A 17,607-nucleotide genomic window follows, 5' to 3' on the forward strand; every position below is an offset into this window, starting at 1 on the left:
GTATATTTCATATATATGTGTGGAGGTGGCTGGGTGTGTTAGAAGGCTAATCCTGTGTAAGGACACTGAGCCTGCACATCTACATTCCTGGGTTCAAATCTAGTTTCATCCCATTTACTAATGACTGTACATTGATGAAAAAATAATAGGCTTTACCCTTCCCGGCAAGAAAACGGGTGGTGTTAAGATGTTCAAACATCAAATAGACACCCATCACAAGGCATCAAGTCTGCATCAACCACACGTGCTCCTTGTCAAACATGCAAGCAGACAAGCTTTGATAACAATGTTAAGCATTGTCCTTGCAACTGATTGGCCTACACCAATGGCGGGCCGTGTATTTTACACCTAGGCCTTCAGTGCTATCCTCCCGCAATTAAACCGCCTTCGAATAACCTCACCATGACACTAGGGCTACAGGCTATTGTCATTCGACGTAACCACCCCATATTCACAATGACGGTAACCTTTATCGAGTGGAATACAGTGATTTAACACGAGGCTCAACACCTATGAGAGTTACAATACACTAATTGCAGAGACATGGATACATTGGTGACTGAAACCATCAAGGATGTACTACTATTACGCAGTATTACAGGATGCTGCATCACAAATAGACATCGCATAGGCCAAATCAATGTCATTACCAAAGAAACAAGAATAAACTCACAACAACCAGTCGCATTTACTCATACGACCACCAAGCAAGCAAAAATGCCGTAAAACACAACACAATCAGGATTCAAAAGGCTTCCCCACAGAAAAATACAACAAAAAAATCTAAGGCACTACATCTAAACGTAACGAAAGAAAGTTTAATTAATCTTAAATGATGCTACGTTACGTGCTAGCTAGTTTTACTTCAGTAAGCTAACTGGCCCTCCGATCACGCCACACTAAAAATGCTGACGTAGGCAGCTAGGCCAGCTAGAAGGCTCCGGCGTGTCAAAGAATACGCCCAACATGGCAAACTCGAAATCTGATTGGTTAAAGAATATGACAACAACGTCCATAAATGACGTCACACGATTTTGGACGATTTTGTGACCCCCCCCCCTCGTCACAAAGCTCTGCCCCCCCCCAAATAAAACATGCTTCAAATCGCTTTAAACTATTGCCATTGTAGTGCGTATTTAATGTGGCGCTGCACTGATGTAGGAGAAAACATTTATTAAAAAGTCTATTTAGTAATAGGGTTTTACCCTTTTAGTTGGCACAAAAACTGACATCTTTATACAAGGGATCATGTTTGCAATAACCACAACACAAGCAGTCAAAAATGCAAACAAAAAGAGACAACTCTGATAATGATATGCACTATCCTTGAATTTGATTGGTCCACACCCGAGACGGCTTTTCTTAGAGCCCAGTCTCCACTGGTGTTGGACCAGATGACGCCAAAAGACTAGGCTCCTTGGTTGACGAAGGACTCTCCGTGCCGTACGATGTATGCGGGAGGTTCATTTGACCATACTTCACCGCGCTGATCAGTACGGATTAATGAAAAGGGGAGAGCCCAAGACCGGTTGAGCTGTCACTCGCTCTGCGATGTTAGCCACTCCCAAGGAATCGAACTCAGGTTGCCGGGTTCGTAGTGCAGTGTGCGCCAAGCACTGCGCCACCGCGACCGTATGGATGTTGAACTTATTTCGCACCGTTACCAGCCAACCGTGCGGAGGGAGGACAACATCTGTATTTGCGTGAGTTTCACGTGTTGCCCATTAGCCTGTTGGTTTACCGCACGGGCCGTGCCCTTTATTGTCCGCGAGTGTGCCCAGCACGGCTTTACGGGGGCACTAAAATATTATTAGCGACGTGCGGCCGGTAATGGCTGTGCACTTGAGGATTTTTTTTCAGCGACTCGCGGTGAAAACCACTCAGGGGAGCCACGGCTCACTTGTTGCTCCATTCAAAACAAAGATAAATCACGGGCCACCTGAGCTCGCCCGCACGTTCACCTCTCACGCCTTCCGATGGCTCGCTTGGAACGGCGACAAAAAAAATTACAGCAAGGGCGACCGCGTGAGTTTCTAAAGTCAAAGTGATTTCCCGCTCATATGAGCACTGAGGTGGTGCTTGTCTCCCGCGTACAGCCCTGAGCCAGCGGTCGTGGAAAAGTCACATTCCTATGGTGGCGAGAGGCGAGTCTATCGTAAGGTTAACCATTGTTAACTTCCCCACGAACTGGTAGCAATTTTATCGACCCCGGATGGATGATGGGCTGAGTCAACCCCATGCCCCCAACCATAGATTTGAATTGGAAACCTTCCAATTACGAGCCTCTTACTATTACCGCTGAGAATGAAGTCATTAACCTGCTCAGGTTCTCTAATCCGAGTGTTAATAAAGCACCGCAATTACGAACAGTGATGCAATTGGATGGAATCTGGCGATGCAATCTGTGGTGGGATTCACTATTTATTTCCCGGGCCTCCACCCCCCGCTGTGCGGTCGCTCGACCCACGGCTATTAGCCACGCTCACAAAAAAAAGCCGCGGTACCTTGGAAAGTTTTTTTTTTAATCCTCTTGCTCTCGTTTCTGTTTGCGTCTGGAACGATGACAACGGTCGACCTAGCGTACAATTTCTCTTCAACAAAAGGAACACGTCTCAAAGAAAACCCAACAGTGACATCGAGAGACAGAGGGTATACAGGAGGTTCGTGGGTTCGATCCCGACCCTGGCGCCTGTATAACTTGGAGTTTGCGTGTCCCTCTCTCTCCCCGTGGTCGCGTAGATTTTTCTCCGGGTTCTCTGGTTTTTCCCCTCCAGGTTTAGAATCAACGTCACGCGTTTAGAGTATTTGGCTGCTATCATTTTATTTTCCACACAATGATAAGCCACTTCGTTGAGCTATCATTCGTTGCCGGCCAGGTCGCTTCTGAAAAACGGGTCAGTGGGTCTTAACTGGTCATATAAAACTTTTAGTTTAGTTTTCGTTTGATGAAACAAAAAGGTGGAGACGAGCAGCTTTGAGTGCGTTCGCAATGAATAATAATAATTACCTCTAGATTTGAAGCTAATAATAATTACCTGTTTACCCAAGAAAACCTACACCGATTCCAACGGATTTTTTTTCAGGAGGGTCCTGCTACATTGGCATATTGGCCATCCCCGGTGGCACTTGTGGTTTGTGTGTTTTTTTGCTTTGGGAGAAAATAAAAAAAATGGGAGAACCCGAAGCAAAACCCAAGCAAAAGCAGGGGGAGAGAACATACAAACTGCACACAGAGAATCGAACCCAGGTACTTCTTGCTGTGATGTATTCAGATTATTTTGGTGCGAAAAATGTCCAAATGATGGGCCACTTTGTTGAGCTATAATTTGTGGCCAGGTCGCTTCTGGAAAGTGAATACCTCAGTGGGCTTTGCCTGGTAGGATGGGGATGGTTGAGTTTTGTTTGTACGTGTTTGGGTGATTTGTTTAACTTTTTTGTACTTTGCACTACTATCATGCGTTTGTAATGTTTGTTGTTGTGACGTTTTGACCCGCCCCTGAAAAAGAGCTTTATAGTGCATCGGATTCCTCCTGCATTATAAATAAATGTTCTGATTCTGAGTGTCACCACCCTGCCACCGCAAAGCCGAGCTTGATAATGACAAGCAACATTCCCCAAGTGCGCCTAGAGAAGGACACTTAGAAAAAAAAGGAGTGAATGACGAAACACTACCTGGTTCAGAAACACCCCAGGTCATTAGCCGAAACAAAAAAAATATGAACGAAACTGAAAAGCGCCCAAAGAAGCGTGGAGGGGATGCGTACTTGATATTGCTTCGCGACAGAGAAGGAGAATCGCATGGGTGAGCGAACGCACACGGGGCAGAGACGCATACACGGACGGCGATCGAAGACACGGGGGGGGGGGGGGGGGGGGACACACCGTAACTGCAGTTGTACCGCCTGCACACTCTAGCGAGCGACGCCGCCATCTCACCTGCTCTTTGCTGGCGGAGATCGGCTCCTTGAACACGATCCAGGTGACGCTCTCGAAGAGCGGCGGGGTCGTGAGCGAGCCCAGGTAGGTCCAGAAGTCCAGTGACTTGGGCAGGAGAACCGAGGGGTCATAGTCGAGGAAGTCCACCTTGGCTCCCTGACAGCATGGCGCAGGTAAAACACGCAAAAAAAATATATAAAGATCCCCCATATAGCCTTAACAGACTGTAGGGGCAAGTGCTGTTAGCGAGCACCTATGAAGGCCGGAACGGTACACGAGGGGGTGGGTGGCCAGCGCCACGCCCGACCGCCTTTGTCTACCCAGTGGCGATGTTTACTACACACCGCACCAGGTACTCATTTGAGGCTGAGTCGACCTAGGAGCCCAGGACCGGTTCAACTAATCGAACCCGCGTCGCCGGGTTCATAGCGCAGCGCGCTAACCGCTACACTACCGCTCCCCGCGTGAAACCACACACACAAATATATAACACATACATAACACACTCACAAAGGCAAAGATCCCCCGTATAGCCTGACCAGACTGTTGGGGCAAGTGCTGTGAGCGAGTAGCGCCTATGAAGGCCGGCAAGGCGCACGAGGGGGTGGGTGTCCAGCACCACGCTCGGCTGCCTTTGTCTCCCCAGTGGCGATGTTTACCGCACCAGGTACTCATTTGAGGCTGAGTCGACCTAGGTGAGGCCCAGGACCAGTTCAGATTATCGTCACTGGTGTCGGTGGCTGTGAGCGGGAATCGAACTCGGGTCGTCGCGTTAGAAATGCAGCTTAGCGCGAACCCCTAAACTACTACTCCCCACAACATAGCACACACCTAACACATATAACACACACACATACATAACATACATACAACACACACACATACAACACGTCACTTCAGCCAATGTCATTTGCCCCGCAAAAGTTTGTGAGTTTACGTTCAAGTGGTTTCGATGGCCTTGCAGTGACGCTTAAATGGTTGTGTGAATGTGCACGCTGTGTTGTCCGTCTGCGGGGAGCAGTCTCGTCCATGGTTATCAAAGTCGATCGGCGGGCCGCCTGCGGTGGGGTAAAGTGTGGGCACTTCCACCGTTTTTTAAAAATGTGTGGAGGAGTAGGCCAAATACCCTCTGGAGGTGGCTCTCGAGAGCTCATTCGAGTGGAAGCCCTTCCACCAGCAGTGGCGTGAGCATGCAATTGCAGGGCTGCGCCTCTACCTTTGCTTGACCTTACCGTGATGTAGGACACCTAGAGGCGGCTGAACCCCAGCGGTGACATGGGAGAGCTCGCAGAGTGCATGGATAGGGGAGTGGAGACGATGTGGGTTGGCGGTGTTGCAGCGAGGCCGCTTGAACCGTTAGCGGCTGAGAGCACCGGCGATTGAGCCCGATATTCTTCGTCACTCACCTTGCTCCTGATGATGTTCAGAGTGTCCGTGACCTTTTTCAGACCAGGGTTCTCCGCACCAGCCTACTCCACCAATCACAGAGAAGGCGAGAGAAAACGCAAATGCTCGAGTTGGAAATGCACTTGGGAACACGCGCGAGCACGTATCTTTCCCAGATTGTATGAGTTACGAAAGACGGTTTCATCACCAGCAGCCACAGTGGGTACCGCAGCCGACTTTTGCTGGCGGGATGAGTGTCAAAGGTGAAACGATTTGTATTTTTAAAAAAGAATAGGCATGGGTTTTAATATATATATTTTTTTTTACAAATGAGCAGGAATTTCGGCGGACGTGAGAAAATATTTGAACGACATCAGGGGGCGGAGAGCGGAGGAATGCAGGACAACATGGACTTGTGGCGTGGTGGACACGGGCTGCTGATACATCACCTGGCTCGGCTCTTTATGGCAGCGGAAATATGTTCAGGAGCTAAATGCCAATGCCGGTGATGTCGAGGAAATGGAGGATGTTGACGTTGATGACCAGTGCCGGATTATCCTAGTCGCAAAAGCAGCTACATATGTAGTAGCTACGGGCCCCGCACTTTCAAGGGCCCCGCGCTAAATGCTTTCAAGCTATCAGTTTTGGTTCAGTGATTCCGTACTTGCTCTATTACTATAGTACTATACCGCCTTCAACTTTTATGAACGACTGGGTGTTTAAGGTGAGCGATTTGTCGTATTATCTGGCTGTGTAGCAAATTAAAAAATACAATTACTTTACTGCGCAAGTAAAACATTTGCGTGTTTCTATATTTGTGTGTGATTTTATTTAGGGCCCCTTTATAACATCATGCCTACAGGCCTCCGCACTAGCTTAATCCGGCGCTGTTGATAGTGGTGGTGGTGATGATGGTGGTGGTGGTGTTGGTGATAGTGGTGGTGGTGATGATGTTAGTGGTGATGATGGTGTTGGTGATAGTGGTGGTGATGTTGGTGATAGTGGTGATAGTGGTGGTGGTGGTGATGATGATGTTGGTGATAGTGGTGGTGGTGGTGATGATGGTGTTGGTGATAGTGGTGATAGTGGTGATAGTGGTGGTGGTGGTGATGATGTTGGTGATAGTGGTGATAGTGGTGGTGGTGATGATGTTGGTGATAGTGGTGGTGGTGATGTCGGTGCTGCGGACGTCTGGAAGGAAGTTCCCCACACAACGGAACTCACCTCGAGGAAGACGCCCAGAACGGCGAGGCCATCGCTCTTGTTGGCCGCCTCCGCGAAGCTCTTGTACTTGGCCGAGTTCCAGTGGACGAGGTGCAGCTTTACAGCACGGCGCGGACAACAACAGTAGGGGCGACAACAATGATGTCATTCATTATTGGTTTAATTATTACATCATAATTATTGTGTTGTCATTTTTATATTATTTGATATTAGAATTTGTCGTATAATTTTTTTATTATGTTTATATTATAATTTTTATTAGATTTTTACGTGATAATTTTCACGTAATTTTTTATTATGTGATTTTTTTTAAAATTTATCAATTTAATATTATAAATGTTCATATTACTAATAATTTAATCTTATTATTTTGATATACATTTTATATAATTTTCATGTTATTTTCATATAATTTTTATCTAAGTAGAATTTTTATGTTATTTTTTATATTGTTCTCAATTTTTTTAAATTGTTTTTATGTTTTGGGCATGCGAGGGGCGGGGGTGGGGGGGGGGCACAATAACTCTGGGTAAGGATGATCGAATGTGAACGAAGCGTCACTCAAGAGTCGCATTGCCTCGAGAGCAGTGGCTCTCAAACTTGTTTGGCGACTACCTTACCTCCCCCCCCCCCGTTGCATTTTGTTTCAACCAAGCACCGCCCCCCCCACGCCCTCCTTGCCTGACCCAACATCGTTCCGATAAATAAATGTGTGAATAATTAACGTCAATATTATTTTTACCAATTGTCAATTTTCCGAGACATATCCCTAACTAGCTCAGTAAACCGCAAGCAAATGAAACAAATGAGCGTCGCGTAATTTGTTCACGCTCGCTGGTGACTCTTGGCAACCGCATTGTTTACGATCAGTGAGTTTAGAAATGTATTTTATAACGTTCTAGGTTACCGCGTGGAGTAACATTTTATTGTAGTTATTTTACATTGGCAGATTCACACAACGCGGATTTATTCACCAATGACTCTCGCGTATGATATAATTCCACACATTTATAAATCACCCCACGTACACTCCCGCCCCCTTGGGACATTGCCACGCGTACCCCCACGGGGGGTCCGCGTACCCCCTGTTGACAATCACCGGTACTCGTGGGGGTGACTAACACCCCCCCCCCCCCCACGACACAATTAAGCGCCCGTGATTATCGAAGTTCTTTTGAGCGAAAGACACGGAGGGCGAGAAGTCCAGCACCGGCAGAGGGACGCACGCGCGTGACCCCTGACCTCAGCGGAGTACGTCTTGCCGGCCACGGTGTGCTCAGAGCCACTGCCGTCCGCAGCCCCCCAGTGGAAGTGGAACTGCTTCAGCTTGTACGGGTTGGGCAGGGGCCCCCCACTCAACACTGCAAAGGCAAAGACAAAGATGCCCCCCTTCCGTGCCATTAGCGAGTTGGCGCCTGCGAAGGCCGGCACGGCACGCGAGGGAGTGGGGTGGGGAGCCGGGCAAGCAGCACCACGCCCGGCCGCCTTTGTCTCCCACAGCAGTGGCGACGTTTACACACAGCAGCCAAACACTCATTTTGAGGCTGAGTCGACCTAGGTGATGCCCGGGACTGGTTCGGATAAAACGCCGTTGACCAACCCCCCCCCCCCGCCCGATCGGTCGGCCACGTACCGCACTTCTCGCCGGAGTCGTCGTACTCCACGGAGAAGGAGTGGCCGTTGTTGCCCATGCTGAGGGCAGACGCGGGGTCGTAGATCACCGAGAGGGGCTTCAGGGTGGCATCGTACGTCGCCTCGCCCGGCTGGATGTCGATGGGCGACTGCCGCTCCCCTTTGGCGATCTGGAAGTCCTTGTGCCACTCGGCGGGGCCTGCGCGCAGGGCGAAACATCGCGGAGGGTTGGCGGACCGCGCGTTCGCGCGAGCTCCCTTCCCGCCGGGGGATGTCGAAGAGGCGCCGCCGTAGCCTGGGAAGAAGGCGGCGGGCATGCTGGCTGCGGACGGTGGGAAATAAGTTCTACGTGCGTGCGTGCGACTGGACGGGGATAGAGAGAGCGTCGCCCTCCCGCACTGCGTGGGGTTTTCTCCGCGCGCTGACGGGTTCCTCCCACTTGCAATTGGCCGCTAACGCGTTTGTATATGCTGTATAGAGGATGGAAGAACTTGGGCAATCGTTGGAGCTACCTCTATGAACTAAACTATTTTTTTTTATTGTACCAGGTCAGGCCCCACTGAGCTATGTAGCTCTTTTTCAGAAGCGACCTGGTCACAAATGATAACTCAACAAGGTGGCTTATCACGTGGACATTTATAGCAGCAACCAAATACTCTGAACGCGTGATGTTGATTTTAAATGTGGAGGAAAAAAAATCGGAGGACCCGGAGAAAATCCACGCGACCATGGGGAGAGAGAGAGACGCAAACTCCAAATATACAGCAGCAGGCGTCAGGGTCGGAATCGAATCCACGACCTCCTGCATACCAGGCGAGGGAGTTAACGCCTCACCACCTGACTACATTCGCGTGTGTCTATGGCTCCTCCCCACGCCTCTGAGTCACTGTCTTTGTTCCATATAAAATATAAAATATGGAACAGAGAGACCAACACGGCTCTTGACCAACACGGCTCTTGACCAACACGGTATGGAGGTGGACCCTTCATCCAGCAGTGGATTGATGAAGGGCTGTAAATGTTGTGAAGTTCATCGTGAAGTTTGGCGACAGAGTCAGCGGCTCGGAAGGTCACGAGATCAATTCCTGGTTGGAGGAGGCGGGGGTGGGAGGGTTTGCGGGTTGACTCAGCCCATCTTCTGCCTTGTGTCGGTAAAATTAATGCCACTTTGTGGGGAAGTCAACATGGATAGACTTGTCTCTGCAATAGTAATGTGGAATGTCGACCGCTGGCCCATCGCGCTGTAAACAAGCAACGAACCACCCCCACCCCCCCCCCCCCTGGCTCGATGCTCATTTGAGAAGCAAACCTCTTTTTTTTCATTTGGCTCACGCCAGCGAAATGAGAGGGGGAAAAAATTGGGTCACTCCGCTACCCACCCGGCGTCACAGGGGCATTGATGCCCTCTGTCTCTCTCCCCACAGCAGCAGCAGCAGACGGTGCGCCCTCATTACAGTCCGTGGCATTGCCTACCAACACGTGGGCATCAACTGAAATCACTAAAAGCCTTCCCCCCCCCCCCCCCCCATCTGCCACCGCAGTGCCAAGCACACTCACTATTGAGGTCAAATACAAATTGTGTTGTCGCGCAGAGGTGGCGTGTCGCCGCATCGCTCGCGCTTTACAGGTGCGCTTCTGCGGCCGTCTGGAACGCTCTTACTTTCCGATATAAGGAAGCCATTGGGAGCTCTGCACTTTTTAAATCACCGTCTAGATTGAAGACTCGTTTTTTTTAGAACTGCTTCGTGTGTCTAGTTTGTCGTCCTTCTGCCGCACCTCTGATCAGCACGGTTGGCTACGTACGGTAAAGAAAAGGTTAACATACAGTGCATACATACACTCATGAGCGGCTTGCACTGCAGAGCACGAGAAGGGCACGTGGCTTGCACATTCTCCGTGCAGTCCGTTCATATCAGAATCAGAATTATTGATTTATACTTGGAGGAATCCGATGAGCTACAAAGCTCTTGTTCACAGTTGTCCCACCCACGCCCCGCCCCCCCCCCCCCCTCTCCGCACCTTGCGGGCCGTGGAGGATATTTGTCCATACTTCACCGTGCTGGTCGGTGCGGGGATGATGAGAGTTGGCAAGTAGTGCGGAACGACAGTGAATATTGCTGCATGGTACTCTGCTGCCTTGGTCGCCCCATCCTTACCCTATCCAGGATCAAATCGGCTTAGCTTCCGAGATCTGACGAGATCAGGCGCATCACGGTCGATTTAATCACGGTGGTTTTTCATACAAACTCACAAGAGGTACTGGATATAATAAAGTTCTCTCGTCGCTCGAAACGTCGAACAAAAGAAAATAAAAAATGGAGAACCAAATGTGTAAAACGTTCGACGTTCCGTGAATGTTTTATCCCATGGAGGTCAACGTTGGTATCTCTCCCTGCATGGCAGGATAGGGTAAGTTATCAGAATCAGAATTATTGTTTCATACTGGTGGAATCCGATGAGCTATAAAGCTCTTTTTCACAGGTGTCCAGTAAGAGGCGGGTCAGAACGTTACAAAAACACACGATTGGAGTGCAAAGTATAAGAAAGGTAAACAAATTACAAAAATGTTTTTTTTACATTTTTATTTACCAGGTAAAAGCCCACCGAGCGATCCGCTATTTGTTTTTGTAGAAGCGACTTAGCTGCTTATCGTCACGTGACGCTCGTCACGTGCCAAGGAGGTGTTGAGGCTACCTGCGGTGGAGTTGAGCCGCGTGTGCAGAGTGGACGGCGGGGGGGGGGCCGGTTCCGGTTTTCGGGTTACCGGTTTACCAGTGAGACGGGCGAATCGACCCCTCCCCCCGCCCCCCCCCCCCCCCAGCTCGCTCAGGACGAAGTGCGCTCCGTTGACCCCGAATTTTATTTTCAACAATCCTGTGCAGCCATTTGCGCTCCTCTTTCAACGCAAGGCGCTATATATGTAGATTAAAAATGATTGTTATTTTATGAGACCTCCTTTGCCAGTAAAAATATACAATAATAGGTTTTTACCCTTTTAGCTGGCACAAAAAACTGACACCTTTATAAAAGGGATCATGTTTGCAATAACCACAACAAAAGCAGTCAAAATGCAAACAAAAAAAGACAACTCTGATAATGATATGCACTGTCCTTGAATTTGATTGATCCACGACCCGAGACGGCTTTTCTTAGAGCCTAGTCTCCACTGGTGTTGGACCAGATGACACCATAAGGCGTACACCTCAAAAACAGCGCACTATCAGAGTACTGAGAGCTCGGTGGTAAGCCTTTACATTATGAGACCTCCTTGGTTATTGCAAACATGATCCCTTGTATAAAGGTGTCAGTTTTTGTGCCAGCTAAAAGGGTAAAACCCTATTACTATGATTGTTATTGTTAATATTTATTATTAAAACTGCTACTACGCGACCGAACCCCAACATAAAAAAAATCGACTACGGGTCCTCGCGTACGCGGTCGGGCACGTCAAGGGGAAGCCCTGCAGACGGTGATGGAACACCTCAAGGCGGGCCCGAGCTGGCTTGGCCGCCAGTTACGCAACAGCCGATGAAATTGGCATCGCCGAAGATCTCCACGCGCAGAACATTTGTCTCCGTTGAGAATCAGAAGCGCGGCTCTTGTGGTTTCTGCGTCGCGTCCGTGGCGCTGTGCACGTGCGTGGGTGTGTGTGTGTACCTCCAAAACCAAGGTGCTATGCTTCTCACCGGGACTAAAGCAGGAAGTTATTTTTCCCCAATTACATTCCTTGAATAATGATCAAATAGAGCAAGTCAAGATCTATAAGTATCTTGGGGTCATCCTGGATTCAAAACTGAATTTTGAAGATCACATTGATTATATTGGTAAAAAGACAAAAATAAAAATTGGTTTTCTGTATCGACACAAGCACTGCTTCCCCCCAATGTTCCGTTTGGAATTGATAAAAGCTACCATACTGCCTTTACTTGACTACTGTGACATCGTGTATAAATCATCCCCAAGTACTGTACTAAAGAAGCTTGATTCCATCTATCACTCGGCCTTAAGATTTGCATTGAACTGCCCATATAGGACTCACCACTGTGATCTCTACATTGGGTCAAACTTAACATCTCTTAATGTTCGACGGCTTGTGCACCATATCTTATTTATTCACGATGTACTTACAAAAAAATTCGCAGACTACCTACTGGATCTCCTCTCTGTTTCAAAGAACAAATTTGACCTCAGGTCTTCGCTCATTTACCAGCTTCACATTCCCTATTACCGTACAAAAACTTGAGGAAGGGCCTTTGCTATTGATGCCCCCAGGGTCTGGAATGCTATTGCCAATAAACTGCAAGTTGAATCACTACCTATGAAATCTTCACTCAAAACTGCTCTAGAGGAGTTGTCCACCCCTAGCTGCCACTGATATTCAGTAGCCTAAAATACGGCTCTAGGAGTCTAGGGTTTGGTGTTATAATTTATTTATGTAGTTTATTGTTAAAAATTCGGTCACAGTCCCTATGATCACTGTTACATTGCATTTATGGCTTTTATATTGGTGATTTCGAAAACGTTTTTTGGTTTGGCCATGTTTTTCTTTATTGTAGTACGGAGTTAGACTGATGGCCTTAATCTAAGTTTTCTTGTGGTTGTTGTTGTTGTTTGACTTGCATCCCACTGGGATTTTTGCACACGGCGTTGGTGTACGGTGCTATTTCAGGAATATTTTGATGTTTTTTTTCCTGGATTTTCTGTTTGCACAGTCACATAATCACTTTAAGATGTTTTCTTGTTCATGTTTTTTGTTTGTTGCGGTTGCACCCGATTCAAGAGCCGAATGGCTCACAGGGCTATACCAAATAAATGGAACTATGGAACTATGGTGTGCGTGTGTGCGTGTGCGTGTGTGTGCGTGTGTGCGTGTGTACGTGCGTGTGTGTGTGCGTGTGTGTGTGTGTTCCGAGGAGTTGATCAGCGGGCTTCATTTGCACATTTGTTGTCGCTGTTGTCGTCGTTGTTGTCAACGTGCTGCGTTTGTGTCGACGGTGAATGTTGAGAGGCACGGTGCTCAACATTCATGGGCCCAGCCACCGGTTTCACCCGGGGGCGGAGTGGGGGGCTATGCAAGATTGGACTGTGGGCCCTCCCCCTTCCTTTCTCCCGACTCACTTTTACTGAAATAGCTTTCGGATGTTTTATGTTTGTTTTAACCTCCGTAAATACAATAATATGTTAGGCTATAACTACAGGGTGTCCTATAAGTCTGGATTCGTTAGGGAAAAATAACTGATTCATATTTCCCTGGTCATTGGATAGGACGTCGAGGGCCTATGTGTAATGGCCAGCGAGAAGCCGCGATCTCACACCGCTGGATTTGTTTTTTTAATCTCTGGGGCGGGGGGGGGTCACTTGAAGGCGGCGCTGGTCAGCGCAGAGAAAATTCAGAGTGTTGAACATTTGCGGTAGGGCATTATTGATGCACGTGACACAGTTACCACCGATACCGTTGACCGTGCGCTTGCTGACCGTGCATCTCGTCTGGAGTTGTGTGTCAAGAACAATTGTGGACACGTTGAGCACTTCGCACGACAGCCGGTAAACACTGAACCGTCACCGCAGTGTTACAATCATCGAAGAGGTGACACAACACTCTCTGGCAGGTCACTTCTTCCTCTCTGCTGCTCCCTCTGTCTGGAATTGCCTCTCCCTTGACCATCTGGATTTCTGTGCGTGGACGCATGTTGAACTTATTTCGCACCGTACGTAGCCAACCGTACTAATTCACGGTTCATTCTCCTTACCCACGCCCAGATTCCGTACGTCCTTGCACCTCTTCCTCCTGCTCCTCCTCCGCTACTGCCTCTGCTACCTCTGACTGTGATTCTCTACATCTCCACCATACGTGAGTGAATGTATCCTCTAAACCTTCACCACACTGCGCATTTCCTTTCGCTCCCTGCCTCGCAGCCTTCCAAACACCTCGCCCAACTCCCCTCCGGGAAAATAAAAAAAATCACCCGGCCATGCAAATCCCGTCTATCTCTCTCTCTCTCCCTCGCTTGCTCGCTCGCATCGTGCGCATCGATCCTCACGCCACCGATGAGATCGTCGGGGCGGCATGGCAGATACACGACGTCATAATTTTCTTCGTGAAAATTAAAAAGTTAACATTTGACAGCACGGTTCGTGAAGAGCACTCGCAGGTTATGCGTTGGCAATGATTCGAATTTGCCAGGCATAAGGCGGGAGGCTCCGAGTGAATGAAACGCGATTGGAGAACCTTCCAAGCCATCGTCGTTCGTATTTCCACAGCAACCTCCGATGAGTACGGTTGCGAAAGAATTTCGACACACATACACGCATAGCGCGGTTGGCTACGTACGGTGCGAAAGAAAGGTCAACATACATGCGTGCATGCGTACACACACGCTGCAAGTACTGCACTGGACAGCAACGCACAACGAACACGTTTATAAAACTGTGAAATGCGTTTAGAACGTGATGGGGAAACTGATATCGCGATTATAGTCCAGATCGTGAGACGTGATATCGGATCGAGAAACAAATGACATCACGGTGAGCCGCGTTTCGCCAAGGGGGCTCGCGGCGGCGTGATGTTAACTCCCTCGCCTGGTATGCAGGAGGTCATGGGTTCGATCCCGACCCTGATGCCTGCTGTGTATGTGGAGTTTGCGAGTTTCGTGCTAAGTCAAGAGTAATTTCCTGCTTAAATGAGTATTTTTGAGCAAGACTTCGCGCTGCTCTGCGAGATTTCTGACGGGATTCTTCATCTTGCGGGCGCCACGGTGGCTAGGAGATGTTAACTACCTCGCTGAGTATACAGGAGGTCGTGGCTTGGATCCCAACCGTGACGCCTTTATATGCGAAGTTTTTAATGTCCTCCCCGTGCTAGTGTGGATTTTTCTCCGTGTCTTCCGGGTTTTTCCCCTCCACATTTAGAAACAACATCACGCGTTTACAGTATTCGGTTGCTAGAAATTTCCATGTGATACGCCACTTGGTTGAGCTAGAATCGAGATTAATTACCCGGTAAAAATAAAAAAAATAATCGTTTCGTAATAGTTTAGTTTATGGTTTGAATTAAGTGTCACAAAGTGGAACTCGTTTTATCAGCCCCGGAGGGATGCTGAGCCGAGTCGGCCCCCCAATCTGGATTAGAATTCACAATCTCCCGGATGTCGATTGAGGTCCGTGCCACTGCGCCTCCCGACTGATTCGAATCAAATTAAAAAAAACACTCAAGCCATGAGCGATGCTGCCGCAGTGGTGGAATGGACAGCGCATCGGAATCGCTTTACCGGTTCGATCGCTCGGCGCGGCAGTGGCAAGAACGGTGAAATTTCCTTAAACACCCCCCCCCCACCCTCTGTCAACCCAGCAGTGTAAATTAATTGGGAGGTTGGGTTTGGTGGGGTAAAGTGTGGGTACTCCCACCGCTTCAAATCTGTATTTTTGTTGCGTGTGGAAGAGTAGGCCAAACACCCAAACGCAGGGGCCCTCTGTCGACCTCACTCGAGTGGAGGCGCCGCCGCCAGAGCAGCGGCGCGAGCGAGCAAAGATTTCAGTGAAAGGGGTCGCACTGTCACCTTGAACCGCGTCTCGGAATGTGTGCGCAGCCGCTGTCGTTTTGAAGCGCTTTTCTTAGCTCCGTTCCATCATCCCTCCACCGCAGCCTTGCCTCGTTACGTATTGCGGAGGGTGAGTGGGATGGGGGGGGGGCACGCGCGGGGGGGGTGGATGGGGGGGGGGCACGTGGGAGGGGGGGCTCGGGAATTGCGACCCCCCCCCTCCCCGTGGGGTGACTGCGGCGCGTTGCGTAACGCGGGGATTTGCATGCGGCGAGCGCTGTGCGGCTTGGGTCCGGGGTTTTCTCTTTTTCTCCGAACGCGTTGTGAGCGGTCGATCGCTCAGGTGCGGACGCCGAGATCCGGGATCGAGTGTCGCTAAAAACTAAAAAAAACAAACTAAAAAGGGATTTTGCAGGCGCTTCCATAATCATCGATGCGGCCAGACAGATTCCTGCAGTCACGAAAGCTCCAAATCAAGTTTGAGACAGATGTGTGTTGCGTCCATGGATTGAGCACGCAAGTGATGTGAAACATTATTTTGGTGATGCCCGCCGCTGCCGCTGCGTCGGCGGTGGTGCATCAAAGCACAATTAAAGCGAAGACAAAGACCCCCCCCCCTCCCGTATAGCCTCAACAGACTGTTGGGGCAAGTGTTGTTAGCACCTACGAAGGGCGGCACGGCACGCGAGAGGGTGGGTGGATGGCCAACACCACGCCCGGCCGCCTTTGTTTCACCAGTATTGTTGGTTTACTCTCCAACACGCCGGTGTTGCTGGACTAGTAACGACTTGGCATCTTTTGTAAGCGTGACAAACCTTACTAATCGGCTGTGTTGGGTGGTGGCGGGTTTAACGACACATGTTTACGCGATATAACCCACATAAAAACTCCACCATGGATAATATTGGTCGCGAAAGCCTACTGCGACTGCTCCGTGTTCAACTGATTTCCAAACAACATGAACCTCCTGGGGACAATTTTTTTATTTTATTTAAGTGAGATACTCTATGCGAATTGTAAATATAAATCAAGGTTTTCTCGAACAAAAAAATTGAAATTCAGCACTAATCCGGTAGTAATAAACACAGAGAGAGAGTGTGATGCTTTAGCATTCACCACCCACATTTCCAAAAGGATTTATCCGAGGTGCGTGCAAGCCGTATCGCACTTCTGGCTACAGTGCTGTAACAAACCTATTATCATATTTTGGTACTGGCAAAGGAGGTCCCATGATGTAGATGCTCACCCGAGGCCTCTCTTTACTCTGATAGTGGCATTGTCTTTGTGCTGTGCGACGCCTTTTGGCGTCCTCTGGTCTAACACCGTTTTGAGACGAGGCTCAAAAGAAAGCTGTCTCTGGTGTGGACCAATCAGTTTCAAGGACAAATGCATATATATTATCAGAGTATGTTTTTTGTTTGCATTCTGACCACACGCATCGTGGTTAATGCAGACGTGATTCCTTGTAAAAGGTTTCAGTTTGGCGTTTTAACATCTTAACACAGCTGTTTTGTTGCCCAAAAAGAGGGGAAAACCCGATTATCATATTTTGGTACCGGCAAAGGAGGTCACATCATGCTGCTGAGCTCGCTTCGAGTATTTCGGGAACCGCGGTATTTAAGGGGTGTAAGGAGCTGCCACTAAAGAGTACAAGGTCCACTTACTCACAACAATCCTCTTTTGCTATTGATCGTCATATTCCTAGAATCCTATGAAAAGAATGGTGTTTTTGGTTGTTGCAAGATCTATATATATATTTTTGTAGGAACGTAGCGTGAACAACGGAGTACAACGGAGGATGAGGTGCGTCTGGTTGGTGCGCTCATTGCTGGCGAACAGCTTTCCAGACCACACACTCCAGACCGATCGGGCGAAAATTAAGCACTGATAA

The 17,607-nt window shown here is 48.9% G+C and overlaps 1 protein-coding gene across 1 annotated transcript in view; it reads right to left on the minus strand.

Moving 5' to 3' along the window:
• Positions 1 to 17,607, minus strand: part of LOC116954174 (carbonic anhydrase 2) — a 45,859-nt gene that overhangs the window by 15,123 nt on the left and 13,129 nt on the right. The window contains exons 2-6 of the mRNA XM_032974662.2: positions 8,180 to 8,377; positions 7,789 to 7,907; positions 6,547 to 6,642; positions 5,343 to 5,405; positions 3,937 to 4,092 (exon numbers count right to left, since the gene is read on the minus strand). Of these exons, the coding sequence (XP_032830553.2) occupies positions 3,937 to 4,092; positions 5,343 to 5,405; positions 6,547 to 6,642; positions 7,789 to 7,907; positions 8,180 to 8,377 (632 nt within the window). The remainder of the gene's footprint in view (positions 1 to 3,936; positions 4,093 to 5,342; positions 5,406 to 6,546; positions 6,643 to 7,788; positions 7,908 to 8,179; positions 8,378 to 17,607) is intronic.

The sequence above is a fragment of the Petromyzon marinus genome, chromosome 54 (genome assembly GCF_048934315.1).
Source record: "Petromyzon marinus isolate PM22_M1 ecotype Great Lakes invasive population chromosome 54, UKy_Petmar_22M1.pri1.0, whole genome shotgun sequence".
Taxonomy (NCBI): Eukaryota; Metazoa; Chordata; class Hyperoartia; order Petromyzontiformes; family Petromyzontidae; genus Petromyzon; species Petromyzon marinus.